The sequence below is a fragment of the Propithecus coquereli genome, unplaced genomic scaffold (assembly GCF_000956105.1).
Source record: "Propithecus coquereli isolate 6110/MARCELLA unplaced genomic scaffold, Pcoq_1.0 Scaffold90, whole genome shotgun sequence".
NCBI lineage: Eukaryota > Metazoa > Chordata > Mammalia > Primates > Indriidae > Propithecus > Propithecus coquereli.
Window position 1 is genome coordinate 670,714 of NW_012155285.1, and position 14,624 is coordinate 685,337.

At 38.7% G+C, this 14,624-nt stretch overlaps 1 protein-coding gene across 1 annotated transcript in view; it reads left to right on the plus strand.

Moving 5' to 3' along the window:
* Positions 1-14,624, plus strand: part of RHAG (Rh-associated glycoprotein) — a 30,881-nt gene that overhangs the window by 2,776 nt on the left and 13,481 nt on the right. Inside the window, exons 2-4 of the mRNA XM_012664667.1 lie at positions 9,651-9,834; positions 10,819-10,969; positions 13,152-13,299. Coding sequence (XP_012520121.1) covers positions 9,651-9,834; positions 10,819-10,969; positions 13,152-13,299 — 483 coding nt within the window. The remainder of the gene's footprint in view (positions 1-9,650; positions 9,835-10,818; positions 10,970-13,151; positions 13,300-14,624) is intronic.

Sequence of the window (14,624 nt, forward strand, 5' to 3'; positions counted from 1 at the left end):
ATATATATAATGACCCTAGGTTTTAAACAATTGACTCACACAAAGTTTGAGTAACTGCATAAGTCATTGGAGAGCAGATTGTTAGTATTCATTGTTAGGAAACGATCTTCAAGTGTTAACTTATATTTTAAGTCAATTAAAATGGATACAAGTTTATTCTCTATTCCTCTCACTTGTATTTCGCTATGCTTTTTTTCAATAGTAGAAAAAGAAATGATGCTACACAACCCTTGGAGCTGCACACATCCCTAGGCACAATCATCAAAGTGTGTGCATATGTGAATATCATGTCTCAGGTCATGAATGAACCCTGAGATACTCATTTGAGAAACTAGCTATACTCTATGGTTTTTGGCTTTCGTGAAACCTAACAAAGTGTTGGTTGCTCTGTTGAGACAAATAATCTAACAAGCACTGAAGCTTGACCATGACTGTCAATTTATCCTTACTATCGTGTAGACAAACTGGAGAAAACTAGAATTGTAAAAAAAATCCCCTTTTAGGACTGTTTACATTTTATTACAGACTCTACAGATGCTAGATCTTTAATATCTAAGCGACATTAAAACAATATCAGTGATCTTTTTGTAAAATCCTTTAGTCTGTCTTGCAATTTGAAGGGATTGCTTACCCATATGAGATTTTGTAATACCGTGCATTGTTCATTTGAAAAATATTGATTCACTGAGAACACAGATCTTTCAAATGTTGACACATTTTCGTTACACAATATTGAAAAAGGATATTTGCTAATATTACCAACAGTCTTGCCAGAAAAGCCTTGTGAAGTACCAGGAAGTTGACAAGCTTGCAGGCAGACACAAATTTTCTAAAATTCTAATTATTTAAAAACTCAGAATGTATCATGACAATAAATATTGTCAGTTCTTTTAATTGAGTGATGCCTCATTCCATGCATTTTTTGGAAAATGTCTGCCAAATACCCATATCTGAGAAACCACAATTTATATGTCAGGCTTTCTGTCAAGCGACATGGAATTCCACTAGAAAGTTGCTTGCTCAGTTTTCAACTCAACCAATCACAAAAGTACTTTCATTCTGAGATGCCATCACTTTTCACTAGTGCTTTATGTATATTTGCTTTTCATCATGCTGATTCATACATATTGAGAAGACACGTACGAGGGGGTCGATAGTTAATAAAATTAACAATTTTTACTGCTTCATCTAGGATTTCTTAAGTAAAACTGACTTTTTTCCCTGCAAGTTATGGTGTTGAAGAACCACGATGACTGCTACAGTTTGATGCTGCTGCTTTCATCTATGCTCAAGTGCCAGCAGTTTTACATACCATTGTTTCTCACCATCTGTGTAAATATCATGACGGTGGAAAAGAAAATAACATCTTAGAATTATCATGAAAATAGTTATAACCTCTCAGACTCCCTGAAAATGTCTCCAAGACACCCAGAGATCTCCGGATCCCACTTTTAGGACTGAGGATATATAGGTAAGCTGGCAAAGGATCTGCCCAGCGCTCAAAATTATTTTATGACATTCTACACTATAAATGAATTAAGTACCATAATTTATTTTGAAAATCTACATTTAAGAATCTGTCCCTATATTTATTCAGTTTATTTTCCACTGAAAGATTCAGCAAATCTTCATGTTACAGGCAAATGGTAACTGATTTGTGCAGTGCAAGCAATTCCTAGGAAATTCATTGCTGCCATTCTGTTACCTAGAATTGCTATTGTTCCTGAATTAATATACCGTCTATAATATATGACCTAAGAATAAGATACCAGTTTCTAGCAGAACTCATAAGCTGCCTTTGAATTGAATAGCTCTGTCTATTTAAAAAAGAATGGGAGCACTGGGCATGACTAGGACCCAACCCTCACAGTCAGGGGCTCATTGGGGAAACTGCTAATTACAGGTCGGGAGAAAGAAAGCACAAGGTAAGCCAAGTGCTTAAAGACTAATGGGATCATGTTAAAGGAACACAGGATTCTTCTTGAAGGGGCACCCACTGGCAAAATTAGGAATAAATGGAGCGCTAAAGATAATAATAATATGATGGTAATATAAATTGAAGTAAAGAAAAATGGATTCAATAAGCCCATAGAAACACCCCACAAAAGGGAGAAAGGGGCCGGGCATGGTGGCTCATGCCTGTAATCCTAGAGCTCTGGGAGGCTGAGGAGGGAGGCTTGCTTGAGCTGAGGAAACCATCCCGAGCAAGAGCAAGAGTCCATCTCTACAAAAAATAGGGAAACTAACTGGGCATTATGGCGCACCTCTGTAGTCCCAGCTACTCAGGAGGCTGAGGCAGGAGGATCGCTTGAGCCGAGGAGTTTGAGGTTGCTGTGAGCTATGATGATGCGACAGCACTCTACCCAGAGTGACTCAGTGAGACTCTGTCTCAAAAGAAAGGGGGGGGGGTGGAGAAAGGGGAGAAGGGAGAAGCTCTTCTTTACAGAAGGATGCCAGCTAGTAAATAAAAAGAAGTACAGTGATAGATATAGAAAATTATAATTTTGAAATTACCAATGTCATAATTCACTCTAGCAAAGGTTTATCAATGGATGCTAAAACCACTGGGTGAAAAATTATTGGAGAACATCAGATTCTCATGGTCTGAAATAATCCCCCAAAGATTACTTGTTACTTACAGGGTAAAAGGTACATTTATAATGGAGAGATCTAGCAGCACAATCTTAACCAAGTAATCGAACTTGCCATTAATAGTAACAGGAAAAACAAATTATGTGCCTCTAGCTATGATCCGATGGGAAGTACCCAATACCATCTGATTCTAATCATGGTGAAATAAACAAATCCAAATTGTAGGTCATTCTGCATAAAAGACAAAGCAACACCACCAATAAAAAGCATGAGGGAAACTGCTCTAAATGAAAGGAGTCCAAAGACACACGACCAAGAAAGAAAATGTATGAAACTTGAATGGATAATGAATCAAAAAATTCTGTAAAAGGACAGTTTGGGGATAGTTGGAGTAATTTGAATATAATTCTGTATTACATACTATTATGTACTGATGTCGCATTTTCTTGGTCGTAATGATAATTTTGAGGCTGTTTGGAATGTCCTTCACTAGGAGGTTTGTGTTAACGTAGTTTGGGACAAACTGTCACCTTACTTTCAAATGGCTTAGGAGAATATATATACACACACATATATAAAAATATTTATTATATATGTATACATAATATACATATTCACATACACATAGAAAAGGAGAGAAAGCAAATATGAAAAATAATAATTGATAAAGCTAGGTAAATAGTACATAAATATTCATTGTATTAGCTTTTCTAAATATTTAAAATATGTGAAAATAAAATATTTGGAGTGGGGAGGGAAGATTCCACCCTAAAGATACTATTCTCTCAGAAAACGTGAGTTCAGACTGGTTCTGACTCATGGTTCAAAACAAGGGTTCAAAAGACTAGAACTCACTAAGACCAAAAAGTTACATGTATAACAAACTTACTTTTCCAGCCTTGAACCATTAACAACCAAAACAAAATGAAATAAGAAAGCCAATCAATCTCTAATTGGAGAGTGAGCTTGGCGATTTTCACTAGTTAGTCTAAAACCACAATTTTTCTGATTCAGAGCTTTGTAGTCCCAATTAGACAAATTCTCAGTAGCCCTCACCTGTGATCCATTTATTCATGAATAACCGAGGCATTTCCTAAAAAGCACCAGGTGCCAGACTTCCTGCTGGACTCTATCAAAGACAAGCCACCTGATGATTCCTACCTTAAGACTTTCATTCACTGTTTCCATTAACAGTCTGTTTGAATAAATGATAAGTGAGCACACAAAGACATTAAATAGACAAACATATAAATTAAATAAAATAAGAAGACTATGCACAATGTAACACCTGTGTCCAATAACACTGTGCAGAAGATTGTTAAAAGGTGTCTGCAAGTTTGCCAGGTAAACAAGTGTTGGGTGTGGGGTGAAGAGGACATTCTAGGCAGCAGATACATACAGGAAATAGAGAAAAAGGACGGCTTTGTTTAATTTTAATTTTGTTTTTGGCAGTAGAGGGTGAGTTAGAATAATCAGTTGCATTTTAAACACATTCAGTTATCAGGGCTTGAAAGATATTCTATTACAAGCTAAATGTGGAAGTAAAATAGAACAGAAATAACAAAATCATTTAAACCTTACTTATACTAATGAAAGGGATGATGATGATGATAATTGCATCCTGGCAGGTTCTGGTTTCCAATGTCAAATTCAAATTTCTTTTTAGCAGCAAAGTAGCACAAATTTTAAAGTATGATAAAATCACTGATTATAATGATGTTATTAATTTGTCCAAGACACCGTGCTAATTTACCTTGCATTCATTTTCTAATCCTCAAACCAACCCTTAGAACATGCATGTTAAGAAGAACTTTATCATACCTATGATAAAGTTGGGGTTTAGAGAGATTAAGCAATTTGCCCAAAGTCAAATGTTTAGTAAATAAATTCCAGCCCTGCTTGATTGCCTTCAAAACCTGTGCTTTAACCACTACATTATGTGTGCAGTGTTGTTTAGCAGGTAGGAATTTAGGCTAGGTCTGTCTGTATGACCTTATTGCGGCCAACAGATTTGTCAAAATACGAATTGGTTTCCACTAACATCAGTCAACTTTTAAAAGGCAAGAATATATTCTTTGTGGGATAATGACTTTACTCAGTGGAAATAACAAGGCGAGTGATCTTATTTTGCCATATTCCGAATGAATTGTAGAGTTCAAAGCAACTGCTGAAGATTTCCAAGATACAGCACTGTGAGCTTAAAGTCTCTCCTATGTAGATGAAACATATCTTTACACAGCCGATAACATGAGATTTTTCCATGTACATCATCAACTAGTAGAGGAAGAAACAGGTTTGGCTATTTGAAAATGGCTAAATATTGTGGCCTCCCTTAGGATGGATCCTGAATTTGATAATCTTCTTAACACATACCAATACTGAAACATAAGAGCTTACTGCGTGTTATGTCTACACTAGAGTTGTATGTGTTTTTTCTGTATTTATTTAATATCTACTCTGTTCCAGGTACTGGAGACGTGAGGAAGTAAGTAAGACAAAATCCATGCCCTCGTGGAGACTTATGAAATGAAATTATTCCCATTTTACAGATGAGGAAACTGAGGTTCAGGGAGATCTGTTGGTTATCCAAGGGCACACAGCTAGTAAGCAATTCAAATGGAATATGAATTACTAACTGTCATGGGCCTCACACCGTGTTCTTGTTTAGTATGATGCTTCCCTAAAATGTAAAGGACAAAATTTATCCAGCCCAGGAGGCGGGAATTGTAAGAGCACTGTAGGATTCTAGTGCCTTCAAATTTCTTCACTTTTATATTTTTCAGTATCCCCATTCATTTTCTGTTAGCAATTTTCAGGAAAATTTGTGAAATGAAAACAGTGTTACTATGATCTCAGGGAACAACAAGAAATGGGAGATGGGAACAAGAAGAAACTGGGCACCTGGTTCCATCCCCCACTATTGTGGCTCAAAACAAAGAGTGAAATTCCTGCTAGGCAGGAATTCTTAAGTGATATCATGCGAGCATTTTCTCCTTTGGTCCAAAATGTGTAAAGAAAAGAACAATTTTATAGTACACTGAATTCTGAAAAGCATAGTTTGACTAAGGGGGAGCTTTCTCAACAGCAGCACGTTGACATTTGGCGCCAGATAATATCCTGTGGGAAGCTGCCCCTGCACTGTAGGACGTTCGGCAGCTTGGCTAGGCTCTGCTCTCAGGACGTAGCAGACCACCTCAGCCCTCAAATTGCAACAACCAAAAGCCTCTCCAGACTTTGTCCAATGTACTCTGGGGGCTAAAATCACCCATGTTGAGAATCAGTGATTTAGACAAGTGTTGAAAATCCCTAAAACCTGTTGGAAGACTTCCCCAAAGTGCAAATCCCTAAAAATATCCCTTTTATCTCTACAAAGTGGATATTTTATTTCTTCAATGTCAGAGCCTTGCACTGCAAAACTAAACTTGTAGCCTTCTCCCTGGCCTCCACCCACAAACCATTAAAACAGGATGAAAGATAATACATAGTTGTTTATAAACATTTATAAACATTTTTATTCATACATTTCATACAGAATCAAGATCTGTCTACACAGCCTTCACAACTTTGTAAGCTCTCTCCAGCAACTTAAATAGATTAGGTTCTTAGGCCCCCTTGTGGCGAAAAATAGTAACAACAATTAGATCACAGAAGAGAAAAAAAGACCAAAAAAAAAATATATTGAAGCACAATTAATACATGAAATTCCTCCTCCCTCCCCTATGAAACGTCTGCTTTTTCATCAAAGGAAAGGGGGGATGGAATATGAAGAATAATTAGTCCCTGTGTGAAACTAAATTTTATGAAACTTTTTAAATTGAGTTGATGACTGCAAACTTTAAAATCAGTAGATTACAAAGTGTTGCGGCCCGGATTGCAGAACGGGGGATGGACACAGAAAGAAACATACAGACACACACAAGGACATACAAGACTGCAGTAGACAATTCTACCAGTCGCTTTATTATATACTTTTTCTATGTCCGGCAGCTACTTCCTGGTACGTGACTACCTTGGGCGTCTTGAGGAAACACATTTTCATTCCTTCCAGACGATTGCTTAAGGGAAGCAGGCGTTTGCATCTTAACTTCTTGTATCTTAACTTCTTTATCTCATTACCGTATGCAGGACAATGAGATGCCTTGGCTTGTTTGCAAGACCCCAGGCGCTTGGTTATCTATCATAAAGCTATCTGTCATGAGGAATAGTTCTGTTTGTCCAACAGGCCGTGTCCAGACCTATTGACCTCTGGCGCCAAGGAGAGCACACCCAGTTTCGCTGACTCTGGGCTTAAGCCAATTTGCCCAGGGACGGCCCCTACACAAAGGGAACAAGACTGCTCTAAGTCACACCTGTAATCCTAGCACTCTGGGAGGCAGACACGGGAGGATTGCTTGAGGTCAGGAGTTCGAGACCAGCCTGAGCAAGAGCAAGATCTCTGTCTCTACTAAAAATAGAAAGAAATTAATCGGACAACTAAAAATATATAGAAAAAATTAGCCAGGCATGGTGGCTCATGCCTGTAGTCCCAGCTACTCGGGAGGCTGAGGCAGGAGGATCCCTTGAGCCCAAGAGTTTGAGGTTGCTGTGAGCTAGGATGACGCCACGGCACTCTAGCCTGGGCAACAGAGAGAGATTCTGTTTTGGGGAAAAAAAAAAAAAGACTACTCTAAGAAAAAAAGAAAAAATACTTAGGAAAGTAATTTTGTGTAATTTTTAAAAATAAAGTAAGTAAAACTTGGTCCTTATTTGTATTCTGGCTTTGTGACTATAAACCATTGACCTAACTTCTCTGGCTCTTAGGTTCCTAATCAAAAAACAAAATAAAGTAAAGAAAACAAGTTGTAGAGCTAGAAGACACTTTGGACATCATCTAATCCAAACCTTTCTTAAAGGAGGAGAAAACTGAGTCCAGTGAGGTTTAGTAAAATCATAGTAAGAGTCGTGCATATTCTCTAAGTTCCCCTCCAACCTAACCTACCACCTAAATTAAATATTTGCATATAAAAAGTAAATGGCAGCAAAACAATTTGTAAAGAAAAATGAATACATATGGTCATCTGTATTTCAAACATCAAAGAGAAATAGGTTGATGTTAAGTGTAGATGCCCATCAACAGGTCAGGTAAAATCCCAGTTCCGGGAGTCCCTGATTAAGTATAGGATGAGAATCAGCACCCGGGGAGGGGGAAGGGTTTGGACAGAAAGAGAAGTCCTCATCTGACCCCACAGGAGGCTCCGACGCTGGGATTGCGCAGCTGCCATTGTCCTTTCCTGAGACAAAGGGATGTCCATGTGAATTAGTCATTGAGTACGAACTCTCTTGGGGCAGGGCTGTGATCCTGAGCAAAACAAGAGCATTTCCAGAAAGAATTGAGACAGCTTGGGGCTGTCATCTGGCAGCGTTCCCAACAACAGGAGAAGGGGGAGGAACAAGTCCTTCTACGGGAATGGGGGTTCTGGGCAGTGCATCCCAACATCCACTACCATAGACAAGCCTATGTGGGGAGACACAGTGTCTCACCCTCAAACACATGACCTCGCGAGCCTCTTGGTACAACAGAGGTGGAAAAGACCCAAGGGGTAGTGACTTGTCTCCACCTGCCTGGGAGGCCAGAGCTCTACCTTGGTTGTCATTACGCTCCTGCAGCGATCGATGAATGGAGAAATCGGTGACATCAAGGCTGACTTCCAATGCTGACTCCACCCTTTGGACAAATTAACTGACCTCTAATGTCAGTTTCCTCCGGGATGTATTTTCTAGGCATGTCCTCCCTCATGCCCATTTCCACTTAAACCTCTGGCGGTAATGCTTAACGCTAATTAAACACTCAAATGTTTCATTTTCTTTCCCTGGTTTTGCATTTGTTCCCAATTTGATCTCAATTTGTTTTGTGTATCTACTAGAATGAACCACAAGAAATTGCCAATAGTTGACCGTTTTTAATGTTCAACTACTTATAATGCAAAAATGCCAATTCCATGTAAGGTTTGTCCAAATATATGTTTCGCTAAGTTACAAGTTTCTTGAAGGAAGAGCCCATGTTTTCACCATCTTGCATTTGATCACGTGTTTTATTTCTATAGTACTTTACTGCATACAAATTCCCTACACAGGTTATCCGACTCAGAGCAATCCCTTGAGAAATAGGGCTGTTTCAGTCTTGCAGATGAAAACACTGAAGCTCACAGGAATAAATGACCCATTCAAGGCCACACAATCATGGGATTGAATTGGGGGACCTGAACCCATATCCCCTGACACTAAGTCAAATATTTGTTCCTTAAAAGGATACAGCTTTTATGTTTGTTCAGTGCTTCATGGTTTATAAAGTGCTAACAAAGACATTATCCCATATGACTCAAAGAATGATCTGGCAAGATTTTCAGGGCTGGTGCTATTATACACATTTAATAAATAGAGGCTGTAGTTCATTCACTTATTCATTCATCCATCAGTCATTTATTTCTTCTTTTGCTATATGAAGGCTATCATGCCAGGTTCAGGAGAGCGAGAGATGAATGTCTCCTAACCCCTTCAATCAAGAAATTTCCCCTCTGGGGCAGAAAATGAACACCCCATTGACAAATTAACTATTACAGTGTGGTGAATGCTAAATAAATGCTAATACTACATGACAAATGATAAAGCTGAAGTATATACAGAAAGCTGTGTGAATGACAAGAGGAAATATTATTTTCCCTGGAAGTATTGGGAAAGTCTGCAAAAGGGAGTGACGCTAAGCATGTGCTCTGCAGATCTTTCACAGGGTGGAAAATAATGAAAAATTCCTCAGGGAAGGGATGAAAGGCACTCCGGTATTAACATGATAGCGCATAGTTTTCCCCAAGAAAGCTCAACTACTGAATAACTTGCCAAGGTCTCATGGCTGGTAAGTAGCCAACTTGGCCTTGGAACCAGCCTTTTGCTTTCCAGGGAAGGTTCTCATTTTGCAGTGTTTTACGTAAACTTGGTAGCATTTAACAAATGGGTATGCTATGATGTAACACTTTCGTCATGGTCTTCTAATGCAGATTTTTTTTGCCTCTGCTATTTTTCAGTATTCCAAGATGTGCATGTTATGGTATTTGTTGGGATTGGCTTTCTCATGACCTTCCTGAAGAAATATAGCTTCAGCGGTGTGGGCATCAACCTGCTCATCGCTGCTCTGGGCCTCCAGTGGGGCACTATTGTGCAAGGTGTCCTGCACAGCTATGGACAGACAATCCACATCGGAGTCGAAAAGTGAGCATTCTTGCTACAGTCTGAATGTTTGTGTCCCCGCAGATTAATAGGTTAAAATCTTAACCCCCAAGGTGATGATATTTACAGAGCCTTTGGGAAGTGACTAGAGCGCGAAGGTGGGAAGTTCATGAATGGGATTAGTGTCCTTATAAAAGAGGCCCAAGGGAGACTCCTTAACCCTTCCACTGTGGGAGGGGACAGCTGAAAGAAAAAATCTGTGAACCGGAAAGGAAGCCCTCACCAGACACCAAATCTGTTAGTGTCTTGGTCTCAGACTTTCCAGCCTCCAGAACTGTAAGAAATAAATTTTTGCTGTTTGTAAGCTACCTAGTTTATGGCCTTTTGTTACAGTAGCCCAAATAGACCAAGATAATTCCTTATTTTTCAACTACTGTGTTTTCATATAAATCATCAATATTTCTCTGCAAGTACATTGTCACCCAAGCTCTGAACTTGCTGGCAAATTGTCTCCCTTAGGCAACAGAAGATTTTTGAAATCCAAGGATCCATGTCAATGTCTTGCTCTACTGAGGTGGATCATACATTCATGTCTGTAACTTCTCTGGTTTCACTTTAAGAGTACAAGAAATCTCCTCTCATAAAATCATTATTCCTTCTGTCTCAGCTACAGGGAACAAAAATCTACCATTAGTTATTTTTTGAAGATTGTTTTTCAGATGCAAACATGTGTTCTTATTGTTGTAAACAACCCCTCTAAGAAACAATTCACTTATCATATCAACAAAAATAGAGTAAAACTCTAAATGAGATAAAGGACTGGTAAGTAAAGATTTAAAAGTAGAGCAACTGAAGAGCATATGGTGAAAGGAAGAGAAAAGAGGTAAGGAAGTGGGGGAGGCTCTGTACCGTTCTGGTGGGAGAGGGGCTTGCACTTTGGATGTGGTGATGCTATAGCTCATCACAACTCACAGTTTTGTTTGGGGTGTGTATTATACTTCGCTTTATTCTTTCTTTTCCCCTCAGCATGATACATGCAGACTTCAGTACGGTCACGGTTCTGATTTCTTTTGGAGCAGTCCTGGGAAAAACGAGTCCAGTCCAAATGCTGATCATGACAATTGTAGAAATTGCTGTCTTTGCTTGCAATGAATATCTGGTTGATGAGATATTTCAGGTAAGGGTTAGAGAATGCATACTTACCTAGCTTTGGGCATCACTTCTGGCCACCGCTCATAATAGGTGCCCACTCTACACGGGGGCAAAACCTTAGTGAGAGTGATACCATAGCAAATAGTAGTATTAATAATAGCCATCATTTATTGAGTGCCTTTGTAAACCAGGGGTTTTATAAACATAATCTCATTTCATCTTCACAACATTGTATGGTAGATATTATTGTTATTATCATTAATGCACAATAAAACTGGTGATCACAGATGCTAAATGACTTACCTGAGTCTGAATGCACACCCAGATTTTTCTAACTGTACAATTCTTTTTTATTATGATGTATTGCCTATCGACAACCAATTCCTGTTTATATTTCAACTACTAAGTGAATAGCCCTACATAAAGCCTTATACAGCCTTTTGTTAAGGCCTATGTCAAATTTCTTCCCTCCATGAAACTTTCATCAATTCCCCCAGATAATAAATAGAATATTTCTGGGAACTCTCCAGTATTTTGTTATTATGTTTAGACTTCTATTAACACTTAATTCAATAGCAAATATTTTGACAGCTTTCTAGGTATTGATGACTCAGTGATGAACAAAATAGTGAAGGTCCCTGTCTTTCTAGAGCTTATGATCTAGTGAAGGAGACAGAAATCAAACAAGTAGTTACGCATCCACCCACCCACCGAAATATACAAATACACATACATCAATATTATTATAAATTGCAATGCATGCTGTGAAAAATATGTGTGTGGGGGGGATAGCTATGAGAAAGTGTAACTGGAAGACTAACTACAAAGAGTAGTTCTCTGAGGAAGTAACAATTAAGCCAGACCTGAAAGGTACCCATGAGTTGTTCAACTAACCGATGGGGAGGAATGAACTTTAACCCAAGGTAACAGCAAGTATACAGTCTTTAGTTGGTAATGATGATCTAAAGGAAAACCTTCAGTTGGAGCAAGGTATAAGGAGTCGACCTGTACAAAATGGAGCCACCAAGGTAAGGAGGCCAGATTAACAAAGATCTGTAAACTATGTGTGTTGGCTAAAAAAAGACTAAGTTGATGGCTCCAGCTACTCAGGAGGCTGAGGCTAAAGGATTGTTGAGCCCAAGAGTTCAAATCCACCCTGGGCAACATAGCAAGACCCCATCTGTCAAATTAAAAGACTGAGACAGACAGACAGACAGACTCACGTTGTATTTGTTAAGTACAAGGATGATTAATTGCTGCCTCCCACCCTCCTGAAACCACATGATGAAGCAGGACAAGATTTCCCAGCTAGGAGAGGACTAAGTGTGGCTGGGAGGCTAAAGGTTGCTAGAACGGTCAAATATTTTAGGAGAATAGTTGGACTCATTCCAACCAAGTTCAGATCTTCAAGGGGACTGGGTTTGTCCATGCTTAGTCAGAGAAGGAACAACAACCAGTAGACCCTTTTTTCTTCAATTTGAGCTACTTTGAAACTTTTAAATACATAAATTGGTATCATTTTCCTGCCTATAAATACAGAGAAATGTCTAGAGTTTGGCACGCTGAACTTTACAGACAGGAAACATAGAAAACTGGGGTCAAATCCATACCATGTCTAAAGAGGGAACTAAAATGTATTTCTTTAAATGACTCTTGGGCCTTAGCTGGTTTTCAGGTCATCATAGAGCAGCGAAAACCTATGACTTTTTGAAGCTTCAAGTCTTGAGTAGCAATTAAGTGAGCTTTAACTGCAATGTCAAGCGAATGTAAATCATCTTTGTTTTGTATCAAGCGCAGTACATATTTCACGGAGAAGCTCCGTCACCTGGACAAGTACCCTAGAATGTATTGAGAACTTGCTAAGGACCTAGCGCTATGTAAACACTACCCCATCTAAGTCTCACCACAACTCTGTTAGGTGGGCAATATTTTCCCATGTTGTAGAAACATATTCAGAGAAGTTAGTAATACGTCTAAAGTCACATTGCAAGGAAGTACCTGATGGAGAATTGAAAGTCGGTCTGTGTGGCTCCAAAGCCTGTACTTTTTCTATTTTACTACCCTGGTTTATCCCCCTTTCTCTGACACATTCTTTCTCTCTTTATTTCTTTATTTTTTAACTAATGAAGCAGTCCTTTCATTGACTTTCCTCCTATAAGGAGACTCAGGTTCACCTCTATTTACACAAATGCCCTTTGTCTCCTCAGGCCTCTGATACTGGAGCATCGATGACCATTCATGCCTTTGGGGCCTACTTTGGCTTGGCTGTAGCAGGCATCTTGTATCGATCAGGCCTGAGAAAAGGGCATCAAAATCAAGAGTCTGTGTACCACTCGGATGTGTTTGCAATGATTGGTGAGTGCAGATAAACTTGCCTGATTTTTTTTTTACTTCAGAATACTATGGGGGTACAAATATTTTGATTACATGAATTGCTTTTGTATAGTTTGAGTCAAAGTTATAATTGTGCCCATCACCCAGAAAGTGTGTGTTGTACCCATTAGATGTGAATTTATCCATCCTGTCCTCTCCTCGCCAATCTGCTTGATTTCTGTTGAGTTATACTTCCATATGGGCACATGAGTGTTAGTTGATTAGTTCCAATTTAATAATGAGTACACGTGGTGTTAGTGTTTCCATTCTTGCCATACTTCACTTAGCAGAATGGTCTCTAGTTCTATCCAGCTTGTTACAGCCTTCACCATTTTTTTATGGCTGAGTACTACTCCATGGTATATATATATATATATATATACCATTTCATTAATCCATTCATGGATTTATAGGCACCTGGGTTAATTCCACATCTTTGCCATTATGAATTGTGCTGCAATAACCATTTTAGTGCAAGTGATAAAATAAAGTTTTTTCCTTTGGATAAATACCCAATATTGGGATTACTGGATCAAATGGTAGGTCTACTTTTAGTTCGTAGAGGTATCTCCATATTACTTTTCATAGAGGTGTACTAGTTTGCGGTCCCATTTTTCTTTTTTTCTTTGAGCCCAGGAGTTCAAATCTACCCTAGGCAACAGAGCAACCCCCATCTGTAAAATTAAAAGAGAGAGACAGACACACAGACAGACAGACAGACTCACATTGTATTTGTTAAGTCCACACCTGATTAATTGCTGCCTCCCACCCTCCTGAGACTGAATGGGGAAGCGAGGAAAGATTTGCCAGCTGGGAGATAAATAACCCAGTGTATAAGTATATATGTATTTCTTTCACTCCACATCCATGCCAGCATCTGTTTGTGGGAATTTGAAGTAAAAACCATTCTCACTGGAGTTAGGTGATATCTCATTGTGGTTTTGATTTGCATTTCCCTGATGATTGGAGAAGTTGAACATTTCTTCAAATGTTTATTGGCCATTAGTCTGTCTTCTTTTGAAAAGCTGCTGTTCGTGTCTTTTGTACACTTTTTAATGGGGTTGTTTGATTTTTTCTTGCTGATTTGCTTGAGTTCATTGTAGATTCTAGTTATTAGGCCCTTATAGGAGGTATAGCATGCAAATACTTTCTCCCACTCTGTAGTTTGTCTATTCTTTCTATTGATTCTTTCCTTGGCTATGCAGAAGCTTTTTAATTTAATCAGGTCCCATTTATAAATTTTTGCTGTTGCTGTGATTGCCTTTGGAATCTTCTTCATAAATTCTATGCCTAGGCTAACATCTATA